The following is a 24,282-nucleotide window of genomic DNA, read 5'->3' on the forward strand; positions in this document are numbered from 1 at the left end:
TTCGTGTTTGCTTATGGGTGGCTTCATCCTCAAAAAATACTATCTGAACATAGAAAATTGCACTCAGCTCTACTAAGTTGTGTAGAAATACACAAAATGTACATTTGTACATGCTTTAAACATCTACCTTAGTTTTTCTATGTAGTATTTTACACAGTTGTATTTTGCTAATCTTTCACACTTGTGAACTTTCCCATACATACGATATATATGTTAATACATGCACACACACATACACATATATTCATTCATTCATTCAATATCCCAGTGCAAAAGGAAAGTTTTAAAGATTTGGGAGCTGCTTGAAAGAATAAGCATTTGAAAGAAATAAGAGAACATATGCTATCTCCTGAGCAACAGGTATAGAAGAAAGCAGATTTCAGACTGTGAAAGACAATACTACAAAAATAAAAGAACATTTTTGGCTGAAAGTGTTTGTTTCCAGAACCCATTTTCCCCACAAGTTCTATGGTTTTTATTGTTCAATTTTGTATAGAATAGTAATTTTTAGGAACACATATGTTGCATTATACAGAACTCCCTTTCTCTCTCTTATATGTCTTACATATATAGTCTTATTACTTTTGTGTGTGTGTGTGTGTGTGTGTGTGTGTGTGTGTGTGTGTGTGTGCCTTATTCTGTATTCTTTCCCTTCTCAATCAAGTGATAGGTACTATGTTACATCCGTAGTTCTCTGGAATGGTTCTTACTCTGCTCAGAGTTCCTGTCTTTCAAAGTTGTGGGCCTTAACAATATTGTTATCATTGTATAAATTGTTCATTGGGTTCAGTTTCCTTCATTACACACCAATTCACATAAGTCTCCTTGAGGTTCTCTTAAAACCTCGACCTGCATTTTCATTTCTTACATCATGATAATATTCAATGGCATTTATAAACTATGACTTGTTCATCCATTTCCCAATTTATGGTACTGTTTCAGATCCCCATTTTTAGCTACCACAAAAAGAGCTATAAAAATTGTGTACATCCTTAGCTTTTCTCCCCATTTAGGACTGATCTTTCCCTTAAACAATGATCCTTATGATTTTTAATGTCCCATTCTCCCCTCTGGTCCTTTCCCTCTGTAAAGTGAAATGTATTTCAATAACCAAATGTATGTGTGTGTTTAACCTTCTCTCTTTTAGATGAGAGGGAGATTCAAGTGTTAGCATGGTTGTTAGACTCCTATTTTTGTACCCAACTATAGGAGATAATTTTCCTGAACCTTCCTTTCCATTTCCTCCTTAACATATTCATCTTCCTCTTTCTTTTCATTTTCTTTTTAAGATCATCAGGATATAACAGAACCAATCCAAAGTTTTCTTTTTAATTATCCCTGTCTGTTATCCCTACTAATAATAAAATTCAGAGGGCACACATGTAATCATCCCCTTATACCAGAAGCAGCTTCTCCTTGTGTATTCACTTATGATTGTTCATTCAAGTTTACCTTTTTATGTTTCTCTTTACTTCTATATTTGATCTTCAGTATTTCTACAAAGTTCTGGTCTTTTCATGAGGAATCCTTGGGAGTCCTCTATTTCGTTAGCAATCCAATTCTTCCCCTTCCCCTCCCCCCAGTTGTACTCCTGTTACATGAGTAATTCTTGACATAAGTGCACAATCTTTGCTTTCTGGAATACTGGATTCCAGGTTCATTTCTGTGTGATGGCTACTAAATAGTGCATAATTCTGACTGTGGCTATTTCATATTTGGGTTCTTTCTTTCTGGCTATTTTAAGTATTTTCTCTTTGACCTGGAAACCAAATTTTGTCCATAATGTTCCTGGAAGTTTCAATTTGGAGATATCCATTCAGGAAGTGACCAATGGATTTTTTCTTATTTTACTCTCTGTTTCTCAGGAATGTGGGCAGTTTTCTTACAAGAGTCATTGAAATAATGATATTTAAGCTCTTAGGGGTATGAGGGGTATAGCTTTAAGAGAGTGCGATAATTTTAAAGTTTTTTCTCTATAATCTTTTCTCCAAAAAAACCAATTGTTTCTGCAAAAAGATACCTTACATTTCATCCTATATTTTCAATCTTTTTCTGTCTTTTAATATTTCTTTGTAGTGTCATGGAGTCATTAGATTCTCTTTGGTCCATTCTAATTTTTAGGGAGGTTTGTTGTTTGGACAACAAACTAGTACCAAATTAGTAATTTCCTTTTCACTTTTTTTCTTCTATAATTCTCTTTTCTTTTCCATTGTTTCCTGTAGAGCTGTCACTTCATTGATTAAAAAAAAATCATTTTAAACTACTTTTTAAGTCTCTTCATCTTATCTAGGAATTCTAGGTTTTAGAGTGATTATTTTCTGGGTTTGTGTCTTAAACATCCTGCCAACATAATAGCGCTTTATAATGGAATTCTCTTGTTTGTTCATTCTTCAGTCTGCTTACTAACTTCAGATTTGATACCAGGTTTGGGCTTTCTGCACTTCTGAAGGGAAGATTTGGACTGTTTTTGTTGCTGTTTTCTCAGAGTATTGAGTCCATTGTCATTCCAGGTTTTCAGGGACAGCTCAGGCTGGGAACTTGCAATCTGACACCTTTTCCTGACCCTTGTTCTCAGTGTTCTGCCATGGGTGTGGGACCGACTACTGATTTGGTGCACAGCTTCTCCCTTGTGCTACAATACTCCACAAATCTCTCTACTGGCCAAACCCCAAGGTAGTACCAAAGCCAGGATTTGAACCCAGGTCTTCTGATGCCAAATCCAGAACTTTTTCTACTGTACTATATTTGTTACCATGAGAATAATAGAAAGGGCAGGCTTTGAGCATTAGGTGAAACTAATAAGTTGAAATGTAATAGCAATGAGTGTAAAGTTTTATATTTGGGCATAAAAATCATCTTCAAAAGTATAGGCTAGGTACTTTTGTTATTTTGTTTCATAAATGCTCAAATGAGTCAGGAGAGTGATGTGCTAGCCAAAAAAAGTTCAAGCCATTTTGGGCTTTGAGAGACAAAGTTTTCAAGAATAAGAATGTGATAGGGAATGAATAGAGTGTTGGGCCTAGTCACAAAGATCTGAGTTCAAATCCAGCCTCAGAAATTCTTAGTTTAACACTTCATCTCCAACCTTCTCAGTTTTCCCATCTGTAAAATGGAAATGATAATAGCACTTACTTCCCTAGAATGTTGTGAGACTCAAATGAGATCATATTTGTAAAGTACTTAGCACAGATCCTGGAACATGTTGTTCAGTCATGTCTGACTCTTTGTGACCTTGCCTTGGTTTTTCTTGGCAAACATATTGGAGCAGTTTGCCATTTTCTTTTCCAGTGGCTAAAAACAAGTGACTTGCCCAGGATAACCCATCTACTGTGTACCTGAGGCAGGATGTGAATTTAGGTCTTCCTGACTCCAGACCCAGCACTCTATGCACCTAATGACCTATAACTACCTCCTTATACCTGGGCCCTTGCAGTTTAGGAAGCTTCTTAACCTTTTTCCACTCAAGACTTTTTCTTGCTTGAGACATTTTTTATGCAGTTTCTCCATGGTACGTAGGTATATAAAATGGTTATACAAATCAAACATTTACTGATAATTTTGTGACTCCCACTCCATGTTCGGTCTCAAACCACAGTTTAAGAAGCTGGGGTCTAGAAGGTGGCAAACAGGATGCCTACAAGCCCAGTCTCCTCCTAGGAGCACTTGATAGAAGGAACTGTGGCTCAATATTGGGCTCCAGGAACAGAATAGTCCGGGGATACATGACTGCTCCTTTCAAGTATTTGTAAGACTGTGCAGTGGAAGAGGGAACAGACTTTTGTCTGGACCCGGGAGGAAAGAAACGAGAACAAAGGGTAGGAGTTACAAGGAGACTGATTCAATTGGTGTCAGGTGAAAAAAATGTCCAACACCACTCCCTCAATGAGGGCCAGCCTGACGTGAAGGGGTTGCCTCAGGAGGGCCTCGTTGTTTCCCCCAGTGTTGAAGGTCTTCAAGCAGAAATGGGTTCCCCTTGAACTCTAAATTCTATGAAGTGATTTCTATTAAGAACCGTTGCAAGGAAAGCCTTCCATGTACAGATACTCACTACTGCGTGCCCCTGGCAAGTCACTCCACCCCTTGCCTCAGTGTCTTCCTCTGTAAGAGTGAGCTAGTTATCTTTGCCAAGAAAATCCCAAACGGGCCACGAGCAAGTTGGACACGGCTGAAAGCCCATGATCAGCACAGACTACAGATAGGAGCTGCTGTTGTTGCATCTTCTCGCTTAGTCCTTTTGTTTTGTGGCCCTATTTGGGGTTTTCTTGACAGATTTTTGAGTGGTTTGCCATTTCCTTCTCCAGATCATTTTGACAAATGAAGAAACTGAGGCAAAAGGGGGGAAGATTTGTTCAGAGTCTCACAGCTAGTTAAGCGACCAGGGTAACGGCTGGAACTCAGTTTTCCTGAGCTCTATCCATCTCGCCATCTAGTTAGCAGTCTTATTCCCATTTCACAGATGAGGAAAATGAGGCTGGGAGAAAATAACGGATCATGTGCCCGGGGTCACATGGAAAGGGAAGAATTACCCGGTGTAGAACCTCCGTCCCACCACAGCCTCGGGCTGCGCACGTGCGCGCTCCCGCTGAGGTACCGACGACGCAGGGGTCAGCGTCCTAGTGGTTATGACGGTCGCAGGGCGTAGCCCAGCGCGGGGAGAGGGGAGGGCGGGGGCGTTCTTAGGGTGGCCCTCCAACCCCTCTCCGCTAACACTCACTGTAAGGGGGAGGTGGGATACAAGTAGAGGCCCTGAGCGGTCAGGTCACGTGCCTGGAAGTCACGTGCGCCCCGGGGCGGTGCCGTAGTTCACGCGGCGGGCGGAGCCTTTAGGGGGCGTACCGGAGGCGGGGATGGCGGCTGCATCGGCTCCTGGACGGGAACGGGGCGGGGAGTGGGGCGCTGGGGCGGAGCCACGGGAGCCCGGGGAGCCGGGGGGGCCGGGTCGGCTATCCCTGTACTTTTGCGGGAGCATCCGAGGCGAGAGGCAAGACCGGGCCCTTTACGGGCGCATCGTGTCAAGACTGCGGCGCTTCGGGGTGGTGCTCACTGAGCACGTGGCGGCCGCCGAGCTGGGCGCGCGCGGTGAGAGGCCGGCCCGGGGGCGGAGGGCGGGGTCTGAAGCCACCTCCCTGAGACCGGGCGGGGGCAGGGAAGGAAGAAGGACGCTTTCCTCCTCTCCCCAGCGGAGTCCGGGCGCTGTGCGTTGGGGGCGGGGCATTGGCTGGAGAAGAGAGGGGCGGAGCCTCGCCGGAGATGGGCCTGAGACGGACGCCACTCTGCCTAGTGTGAGACTCCTGTGCTCCGATTCCTAGCTGGGGGTTGGGCTGAACCCGAACGGGGTCTACCCGGAACCTCTAGACGGTCCTCCGGGGCAGTGGGCAATTAGAGGCTCCTGGATGCTCCAATGGGATGAGCTCCAGGCCCGAACTCAGGGAAGACCTGAGTTCAAATGTGGCCTCCGAGACTTCTGACTGTGAGACCCTGGGCAAGTCACTTTCCTCATCTGTAATAGAGTTACGGAACGTTACAGGTTACACGTGTCTAATGAGATCATGTGCCTCAGGGGCGTTGTGAAGCGCTGGCCCAGAGTAAGGATCACTTCCATGGTCGCTACTAATGTTAAACCCTTAGGACAGTGTGTGGCGCGCATGAAGTGCTCTATAAATACTAGCTGCTATTATTTGTAAAGCCCTCAGCACAGTGCCTCTCACAGTGCTATATATTACATAGCATAGTTAGCTACCATTATTAATGAAGCGGGACTAGAACTAGAGAGAACGAACTCACGGCGCTCCGCGTCCAATCCTCCTGTCTGGGTAAAGTCCTTTCTGTAAAGTTAGAAAATGTTTCTTTACGCTGATTGGAAATCTGCTTTTTACATTTAGCCAATAAACATTAACCTACTATTTAGCAGTGTTAACTACTGGAGGTACAAAACCAGGCAACAAAAGAGTCCTTGTCCTCCAGGAGCTTACAGTCTAGTGGCCAATAGGCTGGTGAGCCTGTCACAAAAGGAATGATGGCAGTAGGATATAACTTGTTCTTCCTGAACCCACGATGGCTCTCGGTAATCACCCCCTGGGGCCTGTCTAGAGGCTCACAAACCCAGTCTTTAAAAACCCGTTCTTTCATGCTGGCAGCTGTGACTTGAAGTTGCTAGCTGTTTCCGTGGTGTATCTGGTTGTTGAAATTAAGACATTTGCTTGTTTCCAGTCACTGAGCTCTTCAGTATTTTAATTGCTCAGCAATCACATCTGTAAAATCCTTTCAGTACACTGGGATGTAATTGTCTGTCTTCTCTCTCAATTACCTTCAGGTCCAATTATCACATGGTGATGTTTGGCAGAACAAACTTTTTTATTCTTTTTCAGTTGCCAAAATAGTGAGAAACAAAGTAGCATACCAGTCTTGGAAGGCACTTTAGAAGTCATGTAGTCACTTAACATCCGTAATTACACCTTTACAAGCCCTCCAATGAGTAGTCATTTAAGCTCTGCTTGAAGGCTTCCAGTGACACTGAAAAAAGGCAGCCTGGGCTGCTCATTGCTCTCAGTGGTTTTTCCTTTTATTGACTTGAAATCTACTTTTCCTCAACATCCACCCATGACTCCGTGTTCTGATTTTGGAGAGCAAGAAGAAAAAGGCTGCTGTATTATAGAAACTATAATGGTTCTGCAATAACATAGATAAGTCAAAGGACATTCATTTATTGGCCTGACTGCTTTTTGTTTATCTAGGAAGATTTGGTGTTCTGGAAAAGGCCTCCCCAGGATCTTTCTTCACATGTCTCTTTGTTGTCTGCTAATGCTATACTCTTTTTCCTAAGTCTTTCTCAGTATTTTTGGTGACATGTCATATCTTGTCTTTTGTGCATTTATCCATCTTTTGTGATATATATATATATATATATATATATATATATATATATATATATATATATATATATATATATATATATATCTTCTGCCTTTAAGAAAAAAATCAGTTTATTGGAGAACTCCTCGTATATGGCTATATTGACTTTTTTTTAGGGTTAAGTGACTTGCCCAGGATCACACAACTAGGAAGTGTTAAGTGTCTGAGCCTAGATTTGAACTGGGATCCTCCTGACTTCAGGATCTGATTCTCTAACCACGGCATCAACTAGCTGCCCCATCCATATTAATTTCTTTTGACAATTGCTCCCTTATTGGGATTATTATGCAGATATAAATCCAATAGCTTTTTTTTTTTTTCTGTTCTTCAGGACCTCTCTATAGTATTTTATACAGCTGATCAGTCTCCTCTTCTAGATACCCGTTTCTTCTAAGGCACCATACTGGTTTTTCTCCTGTGTCTCTTTAGTCCTTACAGTTCTCTCTTGCTATTTTCTATCTCTTATCATTTAAATGCCAGTGTCCTTCCAGGTCTTGTCCTTGAGCCTCTTTTTTGCAATCTTTGGAAATCTTATTTACTGCCAAGACTTTAATCATTTATAAGTACAGATGAGTTCTGTATGTAGAGAGAGAACTATGGAGACTGAATGTGGATTGAAGCTTAGTGTTTTCACCTTTTTTGTTTGCTTATTTATTTTTCTTTCTTTTTTGTGGTCTGATTTTTGTGTGTGTGTGCACAACATAACAAATATGAAAATATGTTTAAAAGTATTGCACATATCTAACCTATATCAGAGTGTTTGCTAGCTTGAAGAGGGGGGAAGGGAGGGAGAAAAATTTGGAACACAAGTTTTACAAAAATGAATCTATCTTTACATGTATTTGGAAAAATAAAATACTATTGAAAAATAAACAAACAAACAAATAAATAAATACAGATGAATTCCAAGTCTGTATCTCAAGCCCTTCTTAATCTTTCATTCTGCGGGCCCATATTTCCAACTGCCTGAATGTCATTTCTCTGCTATGTTCTGCTAGGATCACAAACTCTAAAACAGTTGGTCTATCAGAGTCCTCTTTTAGTTCTTAATCTCTTTCTTACCCTCCACATTGTCAGGTGACAAATCTAGTTCTTCCAAATAGCCATATCATATGTTCTTTTCCATTAATATAGCTATCATCTCAAGACATATTTCTGCCTTAAACTATTAGAATAGACCCCTTTGTAGGCCTTTTTGTATTCTATTTCTTCTCCTTGAATCCATCTTAGTTTATCTTCCTAAGATACTACTTTGATCATGCTTTTTATCCTGCTCAAAAACTTCCTTTACTGCTTACAGAAAAAAAATCAATTCCCCAGACTGGAATTCAAGGCTTCCCACAATCCCCAGTACTTTTATCTCCTGCTTTCCATTTAAAACAACTTTAATGAGACTCACTTTGGCTGGTCCCTCTGCCTTCTGTGTTTCATATTCTCACCTCTGCTTTCTTGTTTATACACCTCCTTCACACAGTGATTGTTCTCCCCACTCTATATATTTGTTTCTTAGCCATTTTTCAAGGTCCAGCTGAAGCACCTTTCAAGGTCCACTCTTCACTTATTCTGCTTTCTCTGATCTTGAGGATAGGAGCTCAGTCCCAAACTTCTCTATACTAAATATATTTCATAGAATCTTCAATTTGAAAAGAACCTTATAAATCACACAGCCCACCTTCTTACTCCCACTCTAATTCCATCAATAATGAGTTTCTGTGAGATGAAAAAGACTTGAGTGGGATTTTGGATAGTGCCTGGAAAAGGGCCTGAGGACAGGTGATAGGTCAGGATGGGAATGAGATTCCAAACTTGCTTAACTGACTCCTTGTCCCCCCCCCAATCTCTGCAGGGGAAGAGGCAGCAGGGGGTGACAGACTCATTCATGAGCGAGACCTGGCTTGGTTGCAACAGGCAGATGGTGAGTGACCCCCTTTGGATTCTCAGTTCTTGGAAGCACAAGGTTGAAGTTTCTTGGATTTTTGCACCCTCATATCCAAGGAGGCTATTGCCTTTACCTTCCGGGCTGACTGGGTGCTCTCTACACGTCTTTCCATGAGAATAATACTTCCACCTTATGTTTAATTGTATTCTGCTATATGATTTCCTAGGCAATCTCTAATCCTCTCTGCTTCCATATAAAAACTAGAGAGAATCTGAGCCAGCTTGTCATCTGCTTGTCTCCCTGTAGTGGTGGTGGCCGAAGTGACCCAGCCTTCCCTGGGTGTGGGCTATGAGCTGGGCCGGGCTGTGGCCATGGACAAGAGAATCCTGTGCCTGTTTCGCCCTCAGTCTGGCCGAGGTGAGTGTCTCGAGGCCCTGCCATGTGCTTCTGCTTCCCAGAGGGGATAGGAGCCTAAGGAGAGGCCCCGGCTGTTTAGGTCACTTCTGCCTCTGCTCTTCCCCCAGTGCTCTCAGCCATGATCCGTGGGGCTGCTGATGGGACGCGATTCCAGGTGTGGGACTATGAAGAGAATGAAGTGGAGACGCTGCTGGACCGGTATTTTGAGACTGATCCCCCTGAGCCTGGGGCTGCCTCCCCCTCTCCAACTTCTTGACCTAACCTTGATATCTAAATTTCTACCCCAAATCTGCTTCATTCTTCTTCTTCTATATGCCATTCTTAGCCCCTCTCCCCAGTCCTGAATTAAAAAGTGTGTTCAAGTTGTATCTTTGTGTCATTTCTTAGGGTAGAGAAGGTGTGGAAAAAATGGTAGTTCACAGAAAATGATCACAGAAATAGTTTATTTTATTGAGGATGTTTAAAGTTCCCAGAACACCACATCTTTCACACACCCCACACACATATACCCCTGCCACTGTGGCAGAAGGTGACCTGTGTTCCCAAAAGATGAACTCTAGCAGTTAGGTACAAATGGAAAGGCTTTGATTATGGACTTGACAAGATTCTCTTATATTTGACCTGGCAGCCCTAGTTCATATATTCCCTGCCCAGGGATATGGATCTCCATGCAATATACCTGCCGATAGACCGGTCGTTATATGGTTGAATACGTCCCATGACTGAGAAACTCACTCAAACAGGCCGTTCCACTGCTGGACAGACATGTGGCAGAGTGGGTTAGAATCTTGTCTCAGGCATACCTGTCAGACCCTGGAAAAAACCTCTCCCTCAATTTCTTCACTTGTAAAAGAGAACAAATAACCAACTGTTTTAAAGGGTTAGGGAGATCAAATGAAATCCCACATGTAAAACCTTCAGGCATTATGTCACATTAGCAATTAATATTGTAGCTGACATAAACAGAACACCTTATGATTTATAGAGAACTTTACCAACACCTTTTCTTAAGATGAAATAATGTTCCTGTAACTTCCACTTACTGGTCTTTTCCTAGTTACTAGTTACTTTGCCCTCTGAAAACACACAAGTCTAAACTCTTCTGTTCTAATTCTTCTCAAGACCAAACATTTCCCATTACTTCAACTGATCTTTGGGTTCATCTCTAATTTCACCATTCTGGTCAACTTCATCTGGACATCCTACAAAATGTCAATGTCCCTTTTGCTATGGACCTCCCAGAACTAAACATTATTACTTTCAATAGCCATTTGCCAAATAGACAAGTCAAAAGATATTCTAAGGAAAAGAAAAATATTAGCCATATGAAAGAATACTAAAAATCAGTAAATGGTAAGAGAAATTCAGATAAAAAACCACGAGATTTCATCTCGGGCAAATTTGGCAAATTTGGCAAATTGCCAAAAATGACAAAAGATAGGAATAGTCAATGTTGGAGGGATTGGGAAAAGATAAGACACATTGATACATTGTTGGCAAAGCTGTCAATTTGGGAAAGCAATTTGGAATTATGCAAATAAAGTGACTAAAATATCCATGTCTCCAGACTCTTATTACTGGGTTTATATTCCCCCCCAAAAAATCATTAATAGGAAAGCCCTCAGATGCACCAAAGTGTTTATAGAAGCACTTTTTTTTTTAATAGCAAAGAATTGGAAACAGTACATGTCCATCAATTAGAAATGACTCAACAAACCAGTACATGAATGTAATGGAAATGTTTGGAATATATACAGAAAAGTATGGAAAAATCTGTATGAACCAATGCATAGAGAAGTAAGCAGAGGCAAGAAAACAATATACTAAATGCAATAATTAACACAATGTAAGTGGAAAGAACAACCATACACATAAAAATTTAAAATGAATATTACATAATTATAAAGAACAGGCATAATGTGAAAGAAGATATATGAGAGAATGTTTCCCCTTTGTAGAGGTGGGAGGTCCATAGGTATATATTAACACATTTTGGAATTTATTCAATGTACTGATGGGTTGTACTGAGTTTATATATATATGTAAAGGTGGTTCTCTGGAAGGGGGAAAAGAGGAATACTGGGGAAAACTGATGATATTAAAAATGAAAGATCAACAAAAACATTTTAAAAACATTATAACTAAGAAAATAACTAAAATATCCATACTTTCCTACCCAGAAATACCAGTGTTTTGTTTATAATCCCCAAAAAGCCAACAATAGAAAGACCCTATAAATATCAAAAGATTTAGAGTTGAACTTTTGATAATAGCAACAAAATAGCAAAGAAAACAAGGTAAATGCTTATAAATTAAGGGATGGATAAATAGATTTCAATACATGAATATGATAGAATATTAATGCATAAGAAATATAGGTATAAAAAATACAGAGATATATTGGAAATCTTATCCAAAATGATACAAAGTAAAATAAACAGAATCAGGAAAACAATAGTCATAATTTTTATAATATAAATTAAAAGAACAAAAAAGTACACAAAAATAAACACTTTCACTTATGAATTTCAGCTAAATTAGTCTTATTATCTATATCATTCCACAAATCAATTGTCCCCAAGTTTTTGCACAAGCTGCCTTTACCATATGCAGACTATATCCTCCTACCTCATGTCTATCCTTTAGAATCTCTCTTTTTTTAAAGCTTAGTTCAACTGATGCTAAGTTAAATGACCAGAACCAGATCACAGCAACAAGATTATACGACAATCAGTTCTGATGGCCATGTCTCTCTTCAACAAAGAGATGATTCAAACCGGGTCCAGTGATCTTGTGATGAAGAGAGCCATCTACACCCAGAGAAAGGACTGTGGAGACTGAGTGTGGATCACAATATAGCATTTTCACTCTTTTTGTTGTTATTTGCTTGCATTTTGTTTTCTTTCTCATTTTTCCCTTTTTGATCTGATTTTTCTTGTGCAGCATGACAATTGTATAGATATGTATACATATATTGGATTTAGCATATTTTTAACATGTTTAACATATATTGGATTACTTCCCATATAGGGGAGGGGGTGGAGAGAAGGAGGGGAAAATTTGGAACACAAGGTTTTGCAAGGGTTGGTTTTGAAAAATTATCCATGCATATGTTTTGAAAATAAAAAGCTTTAATAAAAAAAAAAAAAGAAAGAAAAAAATTCTTAAGAGCCAGTCTTGGGATTGTGAATACACCCAGCCATTCTGGAGAGCAATTTGGAACTATGCTCAAAAAGTTACCAAAATGTGCATACCCTTTGATCCAGCAGTGTTACTACTGGGCTTATATCCCAAAGAGATCTTAAAGAAGGGAAAGGGACCTGTATGTGCAAGAATGTTTGTGGCAGCTCTTTTTGTAGTGGCCAGAAACTGGAAACTGAGTGGATGCCCATCAATTGGAGAATGGACAAATAAATTGTGGTATATGAATATTATGGAATATTATTGTTCGGTAAGAAATGACCAGCAGGATGAATAACGAAAAGCCTGGAGAGACTTACATGAATTGATGCTGAGTGAAATGAGCAGGACCAGGAGATTATTATACACTTCAACAGCAATACTATATGATGATCAATTCTGATGGACGTGGCCCTCTTCAACAATAAGATGAACCAAATCAGTTCCAATTGTTCAGTGATGAAGAGAACCGGCTTCACCCAGTGAAAGAACTCTGGAAGATGATTATGAACCACTACATAGGATTCCAATTCCTCTAATTTTATCCACCTGCATTTTTTATTTCCTTCGCAGGCTAATTGTACACTGTTTCAAAGTCCAATTCTTTTTGTACAACAAAATAACTGTTTGGACATGTATACATATACTGTATTTAATTTATACTTTAACATATTTAACATGTATCGGTCTACCTGCCATCTGAGGGAGGGAAGGAGGGGAAAAATTGGAACAAAAGGTTTGGCAATTGTCAATGCTGTAAAATTACCCATGCATATCTTGTAAATAAAAAGCCATAATTAAAAAGAAAGAAAGAAAGGAAGGAAGAAAGAACCAGTCTGCCTGTGGGCCCTTTATATTTCTTATTCAATTCCCTCTGAATTCTTCTCCTCCAGTTAGAATATTGGCATTATAGAAGCCCTCTTATCTGCTCAAATAAATGTATTTTTTAAGTTTGTTTTTTTAAACCTTAGTTCAAATGCTATCCTATCTCTTACATGAGGTCTTTCCTGATCCTCTCAATTGCTACTGCCTATCCCACCAAAATTATCTTGTAGGAACCATATAGGGCAGCTTGCACAGTGGATAGAGTTCTAGGTCTGGAGTCAAGAAGACTTATCTTCCTGAGTTTAAATCTAGCCCAGACTGTCTAAGTGATTCTGGGCAAGTCACTTAATCCTATTTGCCTCAGTTTCTTCATTTGTAAAATGAGCTAGAGAAGGAAATGGCAAACCACTAAAGTAGCTTTACTAAGAAAAAACCCCAAACAGGGTCAGGAAGAGTTATATATGACAGAAAAATGACTGAACAACAAAGCATATTTTTAATCTGGTCATATAGGAATATATTTGTCTTGCTAGAACCAACACTCCTTTTTTATTTTGTTTTATTTTGTTTTTCTTCATATATTTCCAATGCCTGCTACATAGTTATCAATTAATAAATATTTGTTGAATAATTGACTGATTCAATGTTTGTCAATCGATTGCTTGAGACTTAAGTGATTAAGTCATGAAGCATGATTTTTTACTGACAGTGTCCTCTCTATGGTACTTACTAGTAGTGTGACTGGGCAAATCACTTAACCTCTCTGTTTACTTCAATTTCCTTATCTGTCAAGTGGGAGGAATGATTGTACCTACCACCCAAGGTTGTTATGAGGATCAAATGAGATAAGATTTATAAAACACTTAGTATGGTGCCTGGCTAAGTGTTATATAAATGTTAGCTCTCATTCAGATAGTTGTTATCTATGCACATTGTTGTGCACTAGCATTTTATACAGTAATTTATTAAGTGTCTAAAATTAGGCATATACCTTTAAAAAAAACTGAACAGTGCTTTTATTGTTTTTAATTTATTTACAATTTTAAATTATTTCTTTCCCTGTACTCTCTCTACCCATTATACAAATGAAATTAAGAAAAACATATTTCTGCATTATGAAACATAGTCTTGAAAAAGTTAAAGCATGTTGTCCCACATAAAAAGGAAACATCAGAAAAACCAGCTGTTTAATTTACAGCCTGAACAAATTTCTTTAAATATGGATTTTTTTTTTCTGCTCTGCAATATTACAACATTTAAGATGGAAATCCCAGATAAGCCCTCACATGTGAAGTATATAGGAGAAAATTACTAAATTCCCATCAATTGAGAAATGGCTAAATAAGTTATGGTATATGAAAGTAATGGAATATTATTGTTATATAAAAAAGTATGAACAAGCTGATTTTAGAAAAGTCTGGAAAGATTTACACAAACTGATATGAACGAAACAAGTAGAGCCAGGAATACATTGTACACAGTACCAGCAAGATTGTGTGATGATCAACTATGTAAGACTTGATTCTTCTCAGTAATTTAATGATTCAAGGCAATTCCAGTAAACTTTGGGTAGAAAAATGCCATCTGCATCCAGAGAGAGAAGTATGGAGACTAAATGTAAATCAACATATGCTATGTTCACTTTTTTTTCCCTTTTTCTTATTGTTTTTTTTCTCTTTTTTCCTTTTGTTCTCTCCCAATATGATTCATAAAGAAACGCATATTTTAAAAAATCAACATACATGTATAACCTGAAAAAAGAAAGCAATAAAAAGCGGGGGGGGGGGGAAAGCAAGGGATTATAAACTCTCTCATTGTAATATCAGAATTAGTTATTAGGGTGTTCTTGAATTACTAGTTTTCAGTTACTAGACGTTTTCAGTCATGCTAAAGAGCATTCAAAAAGAAACAGGTATTTTCTAATATGATTCAGGATTGCTTCTTGCTAGTAGGGGATATTACAGTTTGCAAGAGCATAGGGGGCTCTTCCCAAAACAAAAGATCCGTCCACTTCAGCACTTGACTCAGAAGAGGATTTTATGTTACATCCTTGATAATCAGGTTCAATTTCATCTAAGAGCATGCAAGGATTGTTGCTCAAAATATTAAATAATTAATATACTAAGTGCATCCGAGGCTCCACTCTGAAGGGGTCTTCCATTTTTTCAGGTCACTTCCTCCTGGACTCATAGATCCAGACACCTAAACATATTGTGCTTTTAATAGTGGAATTAAATGCAAAGAAACTCTTCATTACACTGTCCCTCTCCCAAGATCTTTTCTGCAGATGGGAGAGATCCCAATCCATGCATACTCGCAGGTGGCATTTATTGTCAGGCAAATGGGCACTTATTAAGCATCTTCTATCTCTCAGGTACTGTGCTAAGGGGTACAAAGAGAAGGCAAAAACAGTTTGTACCTTCCAGGAGTTTAATAGAGGATACAACAAAAAAACAAATATATACAAATAAGCTACATACAAGATAAAAAGGGAAATAATTATCAGATAAGAGGGATTAAGAAAGACTTCTTGTAGAAGGTAGGATTTTAGTTCAGATTTGAAGGAAACCAGGTCAGCCAAAGGATGGAATTGAGGAGAGGGAGTAGTCCAAGCAAGAGAAAATTCACAAAGCACACAGATGAAATGATTTGTTCATGAAATAGATAAATGGACAATGGCACTGGATTGAAGAGAGAGTGGGGAATAGGATTACAGAAGACTGAAAAGAGAGGGGAAGGGGCCAGATTATGAGGGGTCAAACTGAGGATTTTGTATTTGAGATGATAAGGAGCTGCTGAGTTTTGTTGAGTAGGGGAAGTGACAAGGTCAGACCTGGACTTTAGAAAAATTACTTTGATGGCTGCATGGAAATTGTAATGGAATAAAGAGTGATGGGATAGCAGGATGACCAACTAGCAAGTTGTTGCAATAGTCTAGTAAAAGTTTACACAAGGGTAGTAACAATATCAGAGGACATAACAGGGAACATTAAAAGACATTGCAAAATGAAATTGATAGCACTTGGAGACAGATTGGATATGGGGGTAAGGATGGTGAGAGGTAATGAGAAGGCATCTAAATTGTGAATCTGGAGAATTAGGATGATGGTGCCCTTGACAATAAGAGGGAAGTCTGGACTGGAGGAGGGTTTGGGGAAAGATAATGAGTTCAGTTTTGGACATCTGAGTTTAAGATGTGTCCTGGATGAAATACAAGATTTTGTAAAGGTGAATGCAGAAAACTATTTTTGCATATATTTTGAAAATAAAAAGCTATTATTAAAAAAAAAAGAAATAAAAAGATGGATACTGGACAACAGTAAGATTATGGGGCAATCAACTATAACTATGAGAGACTTAACTCTTCACAGCAATACAGTGATCCAAGATAATTGCACTAGACTTGGAATGGTAAAATGTCATCTGTATCCAGAGAACTATGGAGACTAAAGGTAGTTCACAGCATATTACTTACACCTTTTTGTTTATTTGTTTGCTTTTTATTTCTTGTGGCTTTCCCCTTTTGTTCTGATTTATCTTTCCCAATATGATTAATATGGAAATGCGTTTAAAATGATTGCACATATATAATCTATATCAGATCACTTGCTGTCTTAGAGAGGGGGAGGTAAGGGAAGGAGGGAGAAAAAAATTTGTAAAGTTGAAAACTATCTTTATATATAATTGGAAAAATAAAGTACTATTGACATTTAAAAAAAGATGTCTATTGGACATACATTTGGAAATGTCTAAAGGCAATTGGAGATGCAAGATTAGGGGTCTTCACAGAATTTAGGGGAGTATAGGTAGATTTGAAATTCATCAGTATAGAGATGATAATTAAATTTATTGGTGTTGATGAACTCATCACAGGATCCTATGTGAAACCTATAAATAGGGGGTGTGATCTGAATGAGGATTCAGCAATGGAGACTTAGGAAAGAGTAGTCTAAAAGTAGGAATAAAACCACAACAGAGGATTATCTTGAAATTTTAGAAGAGAATATCAAAAAGAGGGTAATCAACAGTGGCGAAAGCTTCAGAGTACCTAAATGTGCTAGGCAATGGGCTAAGAACAATCCTGGGAGACTCTGATCGACAGAATACAAAAGAGATAAAAGGATGGTTCCTGCCCTCAAGGATTTCACAATCTAATGAAGGAGATAACATGGAACAAAATATACAAACAAGCTAAATATAGTACAAACAAGAAATACTTAACACAAGCAAGATATTAGAATTTTTTGGGATTTTTTTTTTTTCCCCTGGGGGAGAGGAGAGAAGAGGCAATCAGGGTTAAGTAACTTCCCTATGACCATATAGCTAATAAGTGTATGAGAACAGAATTGAATTCCGGGATCATTTGCTTTATCCAATATACCACTTGGCTGCCCCAGAATTAAAAGGTTTGAGTAGAGGCTCTCTGTAAAAGATAGTATTTTAGTTCAGACTTAAAGAAAGCCAGTAGCTAGAATTTGAGGTGGGAGAGTATTCTAGACATGGAGAAATTTTAGGTCAGAGAAAATGCCAGGAGGAGAAGGATGGAGGTCATTGTAGGGGATGTCTGGGACCAAGAGTTTCCCATCTGCCACCAGGACACTTATCTTTTGATTAATCAAGTCTTCAGAAATGGAGAAGATCATCAGGCTATTGTTTTGAAGGTGACATATCTCTGGAGACAGCTTCCCTAGCACAGATATGGGGCCAAGGGACTCGCAGTTGATTTTCACTTAGATAGCCACAATTCCTATCTTCACAGGAGTTCCAGGAACAGGAGGGGCCCTGGAAGAGGAGAAAGAGGAAGAACAGTAGAATAACTTGTGGAGGGAGAAAAGAGATGTAATGAATAACTTTTCCATATGTTTGATTCCCCTTAGATTCCCCAGTCCCCAGGCTCTTTCCCTTTCTCCAGGCCTTCACTCTCTGAAGGACACAGGAGTCCTCTCCCTCTAAAGTCTCAGTTCTTTCTACCCCCATCCCCAATCCTGCTCTTGACAGCCCCTCCCTGAAGAACTCATGTGTCCAGCCTCTTAAGAGAGATACAATTTCTTCATCATCCTTGTATCCTCTTAGCCCCTATAGGACCCAGTGATCTGGTCCTCAGTTTCTCATTTCTGATCTGCCCAATCCTTGATCACCCTCAACCACTCAGATACTTGGAGTCTCCTCCACCAATCCTTTTGATCTTTGCCTACCCTCCTAAATGTTCAGCACTCTAGTCAACTGAGTGCAATTCCTTCTCCTTCCCTCCTTCCCCCCCCTTCCCACTCCCCACCTCAATCCTCTGGGATCTCATCCTCACTCTCAGCAAACCTCTGTTTAATCATAATTTCCCACGATGAAAAAATTAGCCCAATAGCTCAGTTGTTCTAACTGTATAAATAATATTCCATATTCAGTCTTCCATTTCAGCTAAAAGGAGGGGGAAAGATTTTTCTTTTTTTTGTGTGTGTGTGACTTAAAATCTTTTAAAATTTATATATATATATACATATGTATATGTATATATATATATTTAATTTCCTTTTTAAATTAATTTTATAATTATAACTTTTTTTTGACAGTACATATGCATGGGTAATTTTTTACAACATTGTCCCTTGTACTCCCTTCTGTTCCGAATTTTCCCCTCCTTCCCTCCACCCCCTTCCCTAGATGGCAGGCAGTCCCGTACATGTTAAATATGTTATAGTATATCCTAGATACAATATGCAGAACCGAATTTCTTGTTCACAGGAAGAATTGGATTCAGAAGGTAAAAATAAGCTAGGAAGAAAAACAAAAATGCAAACAGTTTACACTCATTTCCCAGTGTTCCTTCTCTGGGTGTAGCTGATTCTGTCCATCATTGATCAATTGGAACTGCATTAGATTTTCTCTATGTTAAAGATATCCACTTCCATCAGAATACATCCTCATATAGTATTATGTTGAAGTGTATAATGATCTCCTGGTTCTGCTCATTTCACCCAGCATCAGTTCATGTAAATCTCTCCAAACCTCTCTGTATTCATCCTGCTGGTCATTTCTTAAAGAGCAATAATATTCCATAACATTCATATACTATAATTTACCCAATCATTCTCCAATTGATGGACATCCATTCATTTTCCAGTTTCTAGTCGCTACAAAAAGAGCTGCCACAAACATTTTGGCACATACAGGTCCCTTTCCCTTCTTTAGTATTTCTTTGGGATATAAGCCCAGTAGTAGCACTGCTGGATCAAAGGGTATGTACAGTTTGATAACTTTTTGGGCATAATTCTAGACTGCTCTCCAGAATGGTTGGATTCGTTCACAACTCCATTAACAATGCATCTGTGTCCCAGTTTTCCCCCCTCCAACATTCATCATTATTTTTTCCTGTCATCTTAGCCAATCTGACAGGTGTGTAGTGGTATCTCAGAGTTGTCTTAATTTGCATTTCTCTGATCACTAGTGATTTGGAACACTCTTTCATATGAGTGGAAAGTTTTAATTTCATCATCTGAAAATTGTCTGTTCATATCCTTTGACCATTATCAATTGGAGAATGACTTGATTTCTTATAAATTAGAATCAATTCACTGTATATTTTGGAGACAAGACCTTTATCAGAACCTTTAACTGTAAAAATATTTTCCCAATTTGTTACTTCCCTTCTAATCTTGTTGGCATTAGTTTTGTTTGTACAAAAGCTTTTTAATTTGATATAATCAAAGTTTTCTATTTTGTGATCAATAATGATCTCTAGTTCTCCTTTGGTCACAAATTCCTTCCTCCTCCACAAGTCTGAGAGGTAAACTATCCTCTGTTCCTCTAATTTATTTATGATCTCATTCTTTATGCCTAAATCATGGACCCATTTTGATATTATCTTGGTATGTGGTATTAAGTATGGGTCCATGCCTAATTTATGCCATACTAATTTCCAGTTTTCCCAGCAGTTTTTGTCAAATAATGAAGTCTTATCCCAAAAGTTGGGATCTTTGAGTTTGACAAACACTAGATTGCTATAGTTGTACCCTATTTTGTCCTGTGTACCTAATCTGTTCCATTGATCAACTAGTCTATTTCTAAGCCAATACCAAATGATTTTGGTGACTGCTGCTTTATATAAATATAGTTATATAAAACTATATATAGTTTTAGATCAGATACAGCTAGACTACCTTCATTTGATTTTTTTTTCATTAATTCCCTCAAAATTCTCGACCTTTTGTTCTTCCATATGAATTTTGTTGTTATTTTTTCTAGGTCATTAAAATAGTTTCTTGGGAGTCTGATTGGTATAGCACTAAATAAATAGATTAGTTTAGGGAGTATTGTCATCTTTATTATATTCACTCGGCCTATCCAAGAGCACTCAATATTTTTCCAATTATTTAAATCTGACTTTGTTTTTGTGGCAAGTGTTTTGTAATTTGCTCATATAATTCCTGACTTTCCTTTTGTAGATAGATTCCCAAATATTTTATACTATCGACAGTTATTTTGAATGGAATTTCTTTTTGTTTCTCTTGCTGTTGGATTTTGTTGGTAATGTATAAAAATGCTAAGGATTTATGTGGATTTATTTTGTATCCTGCAACTTTGCTAAAGTTGTGAATTATTTCTAATAGCTTTTTATAGTTTTCTGGAGTTTTCTAAGTATACTTCTTATCATCTGCAACGAGTGATAGTTTGGTTTCCTCATTACCTACTCTTATTCCTTTAATCTCTTTCTCGACTCTTATTGCCAAGGCTAGCATTTTTAATACAATATTAAATAGTAATGGTGATAGCGGGCAACCTTGTTTCACTCCTGATCTTACTGGGAAAGGTTCTGGTTTATCGCCATTACACATGATGTTTACTGATGGTTTTAAATGTATGCTCCTGATTATTTTAAGGAATAGTTCATTTATTCCTATACTCTCAAGTGTTTTTAGTAGGAATGGATGTTGGATTTTGTCAAATGCTTTTTCTGCATCTATTGAGATGATCATATAGTTTTTGTTAATTTGGTTATTGATATAGTTGATTATGCTAATATTTTTCCTAATATTGAACCAGCCCTGCATTCCTGATATAAATCCCACTTGGTCATAATGTATTATCTTGGGGATGATTTTCCATAGTCTTTTTGCTAATATTTCATTTAAGATTTTAGCATCAATATTCATTAGGGAGATTGGTCTATAATTTTCTTTCTCTGCTTTCAACCTACCTAGTTTAGGTATCAGTACCATGTCTGTTTCATAAAAGGAATTTGGTAGGACTCCTTCAATCCCTATTCAAATAGTTTATATAACATTGGGGCTAATTGTTCTTTACATGTTTGGTAGAATTCACATGTAAATCCATCTGGTCCTGGGGATTTTTTCTTAGGGAGTTGGTTAATAGCTTGTTCTATTTCTTTTTCTGAAATGGGACTGTTTAGACTATTCTTCCTCTGTTAATCTGGGCAAGCTGTATTTTTGAAGGTATTCTTTCATTTCATTTAAGTTATCGAATTTATTGGCATAAAGTTGGGCAAAGTAACTCCTAATTATTGTTCTAATTTCCTCTCCATTAGTGGCGAGTTCTCCCTTTTCTTTTTTTAAGAGTAACATTTTGATTTTCCTCTTTCCTTTTTAAAATCAGATTTACTAAAGGAAATACTTTTTTCAACTCTTCCTCAACAGGCTATAAGTTTTTTGAGGGTTAGAAGTCTGATTTCTCCATCATCTCTGTACCTCCATTGTGTTCATCATAGTGTTCTGCAAACAAAACATGCTAAAAAGAAAGTTTGCTGAGCTAGATTTTTTGCTGGAGAGAACAATGACTGGGTGTTAGTTCACTCTAAGAGTTCTGTTCTCTCCTTTTCAAGAGAATGAATGTTACATATTTTGGATTTAACATATATTTAACTATGTTTAACATATATTGGATTACTTGCCATCTAGGGGATAGAGTGGGAGTAGGGAAAGGAAATGGAATTCAAGGTTTTGCAAGGGTTAATACTGAAAAATTATACATGCATATGTTTTGAAAATAAAAAAGCTTCAATAAAAAAGAGAATGAATGTGACAGTTAAATCTAAGAGTTAGCAAAGAAAAGAGTTAGCAAAGAATTGGAAATTGAAGGGATGTCCATCAATTGGAGAATGGCTGAATAAGTTGTGTTATACGAATGTAATGGAATATTATTGTTCTGTAAGAAATGATGAGCAGGCTGCTTTTGGAAAAGCCTGGAAAGACTTACATGAACTGAGGCTGAGTGAAGTGAGCAGAATTAGGAGAATATTGTACACAGTAACAGCATCACTGTGAGATGATTAACTATGTCAGACTTAGTTCTTCTCAGCAATGCAATGATCAAGGACAATTCCAAAGGACTCATGATGGAAAATGTTATCATCATCCAGAGAAGGAACTATGAAATATGAATTCAAATTAAAGGATACTATTTTCACTTTTGTTGTTGTGGTGGGTTTTTTTTTATTTGTTTCTTGTGTTTTTTCCCTTTTGTCCTGAGTCCTCTTTCATAACATGACTAATATGGAAATAAGTTTAACATGATTGTACATGTATCCAATATTAGACTATATTCTATATAGATTAAGGAGGAGAGAAAGGAGGGAGAGAGAAAAACTTGGGAGTTCTAAAATCTTACAAAGATAAATGTAGAAAACTATATGCATAATTGGAAAGAAAATACTATTAAATGAAAAAAAAATTTCTATTTCATCTGTGAAATCTAAGGCTATCCCTTTTCCCTCCTTCCCTCTCCCACAGACAAATACAGTAGATACCTCTTAATATGAACCATATTCCCCAGGAGAACAATCATGAAGACTTGAACTGCACAGGTAAGAGTGCACCTGGGACACTGGAAGGCCCAACAAGAGAGTCAGACAAAGTGATGAGATTCATAGGAACACAAATGTTACTTGGCAGGAATGAATACAAACTTTTTTTTTTTTAAGATATAGTGTTATTCCATTCTGGAGAGCAATTTGGAACTATGCTCAAAAAGTTATCAAACTGACCCAGCGATCAATGGGTCTTATATCCCAAAGAGATTTTAAATAAGGGAAAGGGACATGCATGTGCCAAAATGTTTGTGGCAGCCCTTTTGTAGTGGCTAGAAACTAGAAACTGAGTGGATGCCCATCAATTGGAGAATGGACAAATAAATTGTGGTATATGAATATTATGGAATATTATTTTTCTATAAGAAACAATCAACAGGATGATATCAGAGAGGCCTAGAGAGACTTATATGAACTGATGCTGATGAAATGAGCAGGACCAGGAGATCATTATACACAGCAACAACAAGATTATACGATGATCAATTCTGATGGACAAGGGAGGCCATCTTCAACAATGAGATGAACCAAATCAGTTCCAATTGTCCAGTGAGGAAGAGAACCAGCTACACCCAGAGAGAGAACTGTGGGAACAGAGTGTGGATCACAACATAACGTTCTCACTCTTTCTGTTGTTACTTGCTTGAATTTTCTTTTCCTTCTCTAATACTGGTAAATGCTAGAGGTGATGTTTTTGGTAAACAGGCGGGGGTTCTGTTTGCCCAGTTCCTTTTATTCCTTTTAATCTTTCCTTAAATGCACACCTGAGTTGGGTTAACAATAATTGTAATAAGAGTGCTGGGTTTTTTTTTACCTTCTTTCTAGACACAATCTTTCTTAAGCAGCAAGATAACTGTATAAATATGTATACACATATTGTATTTAACATATTTTAACATGTTTAACATGAATGGGACTACCTGCCATCTAGGGGAAGGGGTGGGACGAAGGAGGGGAAAAGTTGCAACAGAAGGTTTTGCAAGGGTCAATGCTGAAAATTTATCCATGCATATATCTTGTAAATAAAAAGCTATTAAAAAAAGAAGAAGAAGACATAGTGTTATTGGGGCAGCTAGGTGGCACAGTGGATAGAACACCAGCCCTGAAGTCAAGAGGACCTGAGTTCAAATTTGACCTCAGACACTTAATACTTCCTAGCCGTGTGACCTTGGGCAAGTCACTTAACCCCAACTGCCTCAGCATAAAGAAAGAAAAAGAAAAAAGAAAAAAAAGATATGGTGTTATTTTGTTAAAT

At 38.0% G+C, this 24,282-nt stretch overlaps 1 protein-coding gene across 1 annotated transcript; it reads left to right on the plus strand.

Moving 5' to 3' along the window:
* The first annotated feature begins 4,842 nt into the window (after positions 1-4,842).
* DNPH1 (2'-deoxynucleoside 5'-phosphate N-hydrolase 1) lies at positions 4,843-9,574 on the plus strand. The gene is made up of 4 exons (XM_074310841.1): positions 4,843-5,079; positions 8,759-8,827; positions 9,098-9,208; positions 9,316-9,574. The coding sequence occupies exons 1-4, from the start codon at positions 4,848-4,850 to the stop codon at positions 9,462-9,464; spliced, it is 561 nt and encodes a 186-aa protein (XP_074166942.1). The 5' UTR covers positions 4,843-4,847; the 3' UTR covers positions 9,465-9,574.
* The last annotated feature ends 14,708 nt before the right edge of the window (positions 9,575-24,282 follow it).

This window comes from Sminthopsis crassicaudata, chromosome 4 (genome assembly GCF_048593235.1).
Source record: "Sminthopsis crassicaudata isolate SCR6 chromosome 4, ASM4859323v1, whole genome shotgun sequence".
Classification (NCBI taxonomy): domain Eukaryota; kingdom Metazoa; phylum Chordata; class Mammalia; order Dasyuromorphia; family Dasyuridae; genus Sminthopsis; species Sminthopsis crassicaudata.

What these genes read in the sequence shown, in the direction of transcription:
- DNPH1 (XM_074310841.1), top strand. Translation starts at nt 4,848, where the DNA reads ATGGCGGCTGCATCGGCTCCTGGACGGGAACGGGGCGGGGAGTGGGGC. An exon ending in CGCCGAGCTGGGCGCGCGCG is followed by an intron (nt 5,080 to 8,758) that starts GTGAGAGGCCGG and finishes CAATCTCTGCAG; the next exon opens with GGGAAGAGGCAGCAGGGGGT. An exon ending in TTGGTTGCAACAGGCAGATG is followed by an intron (nt 8,828 to 9,097) that starts GTGAGTGACCCC and finishes GTCTCCCTGTAG; the next exon opens with TGGTGGTGGCCGAAGTGACC.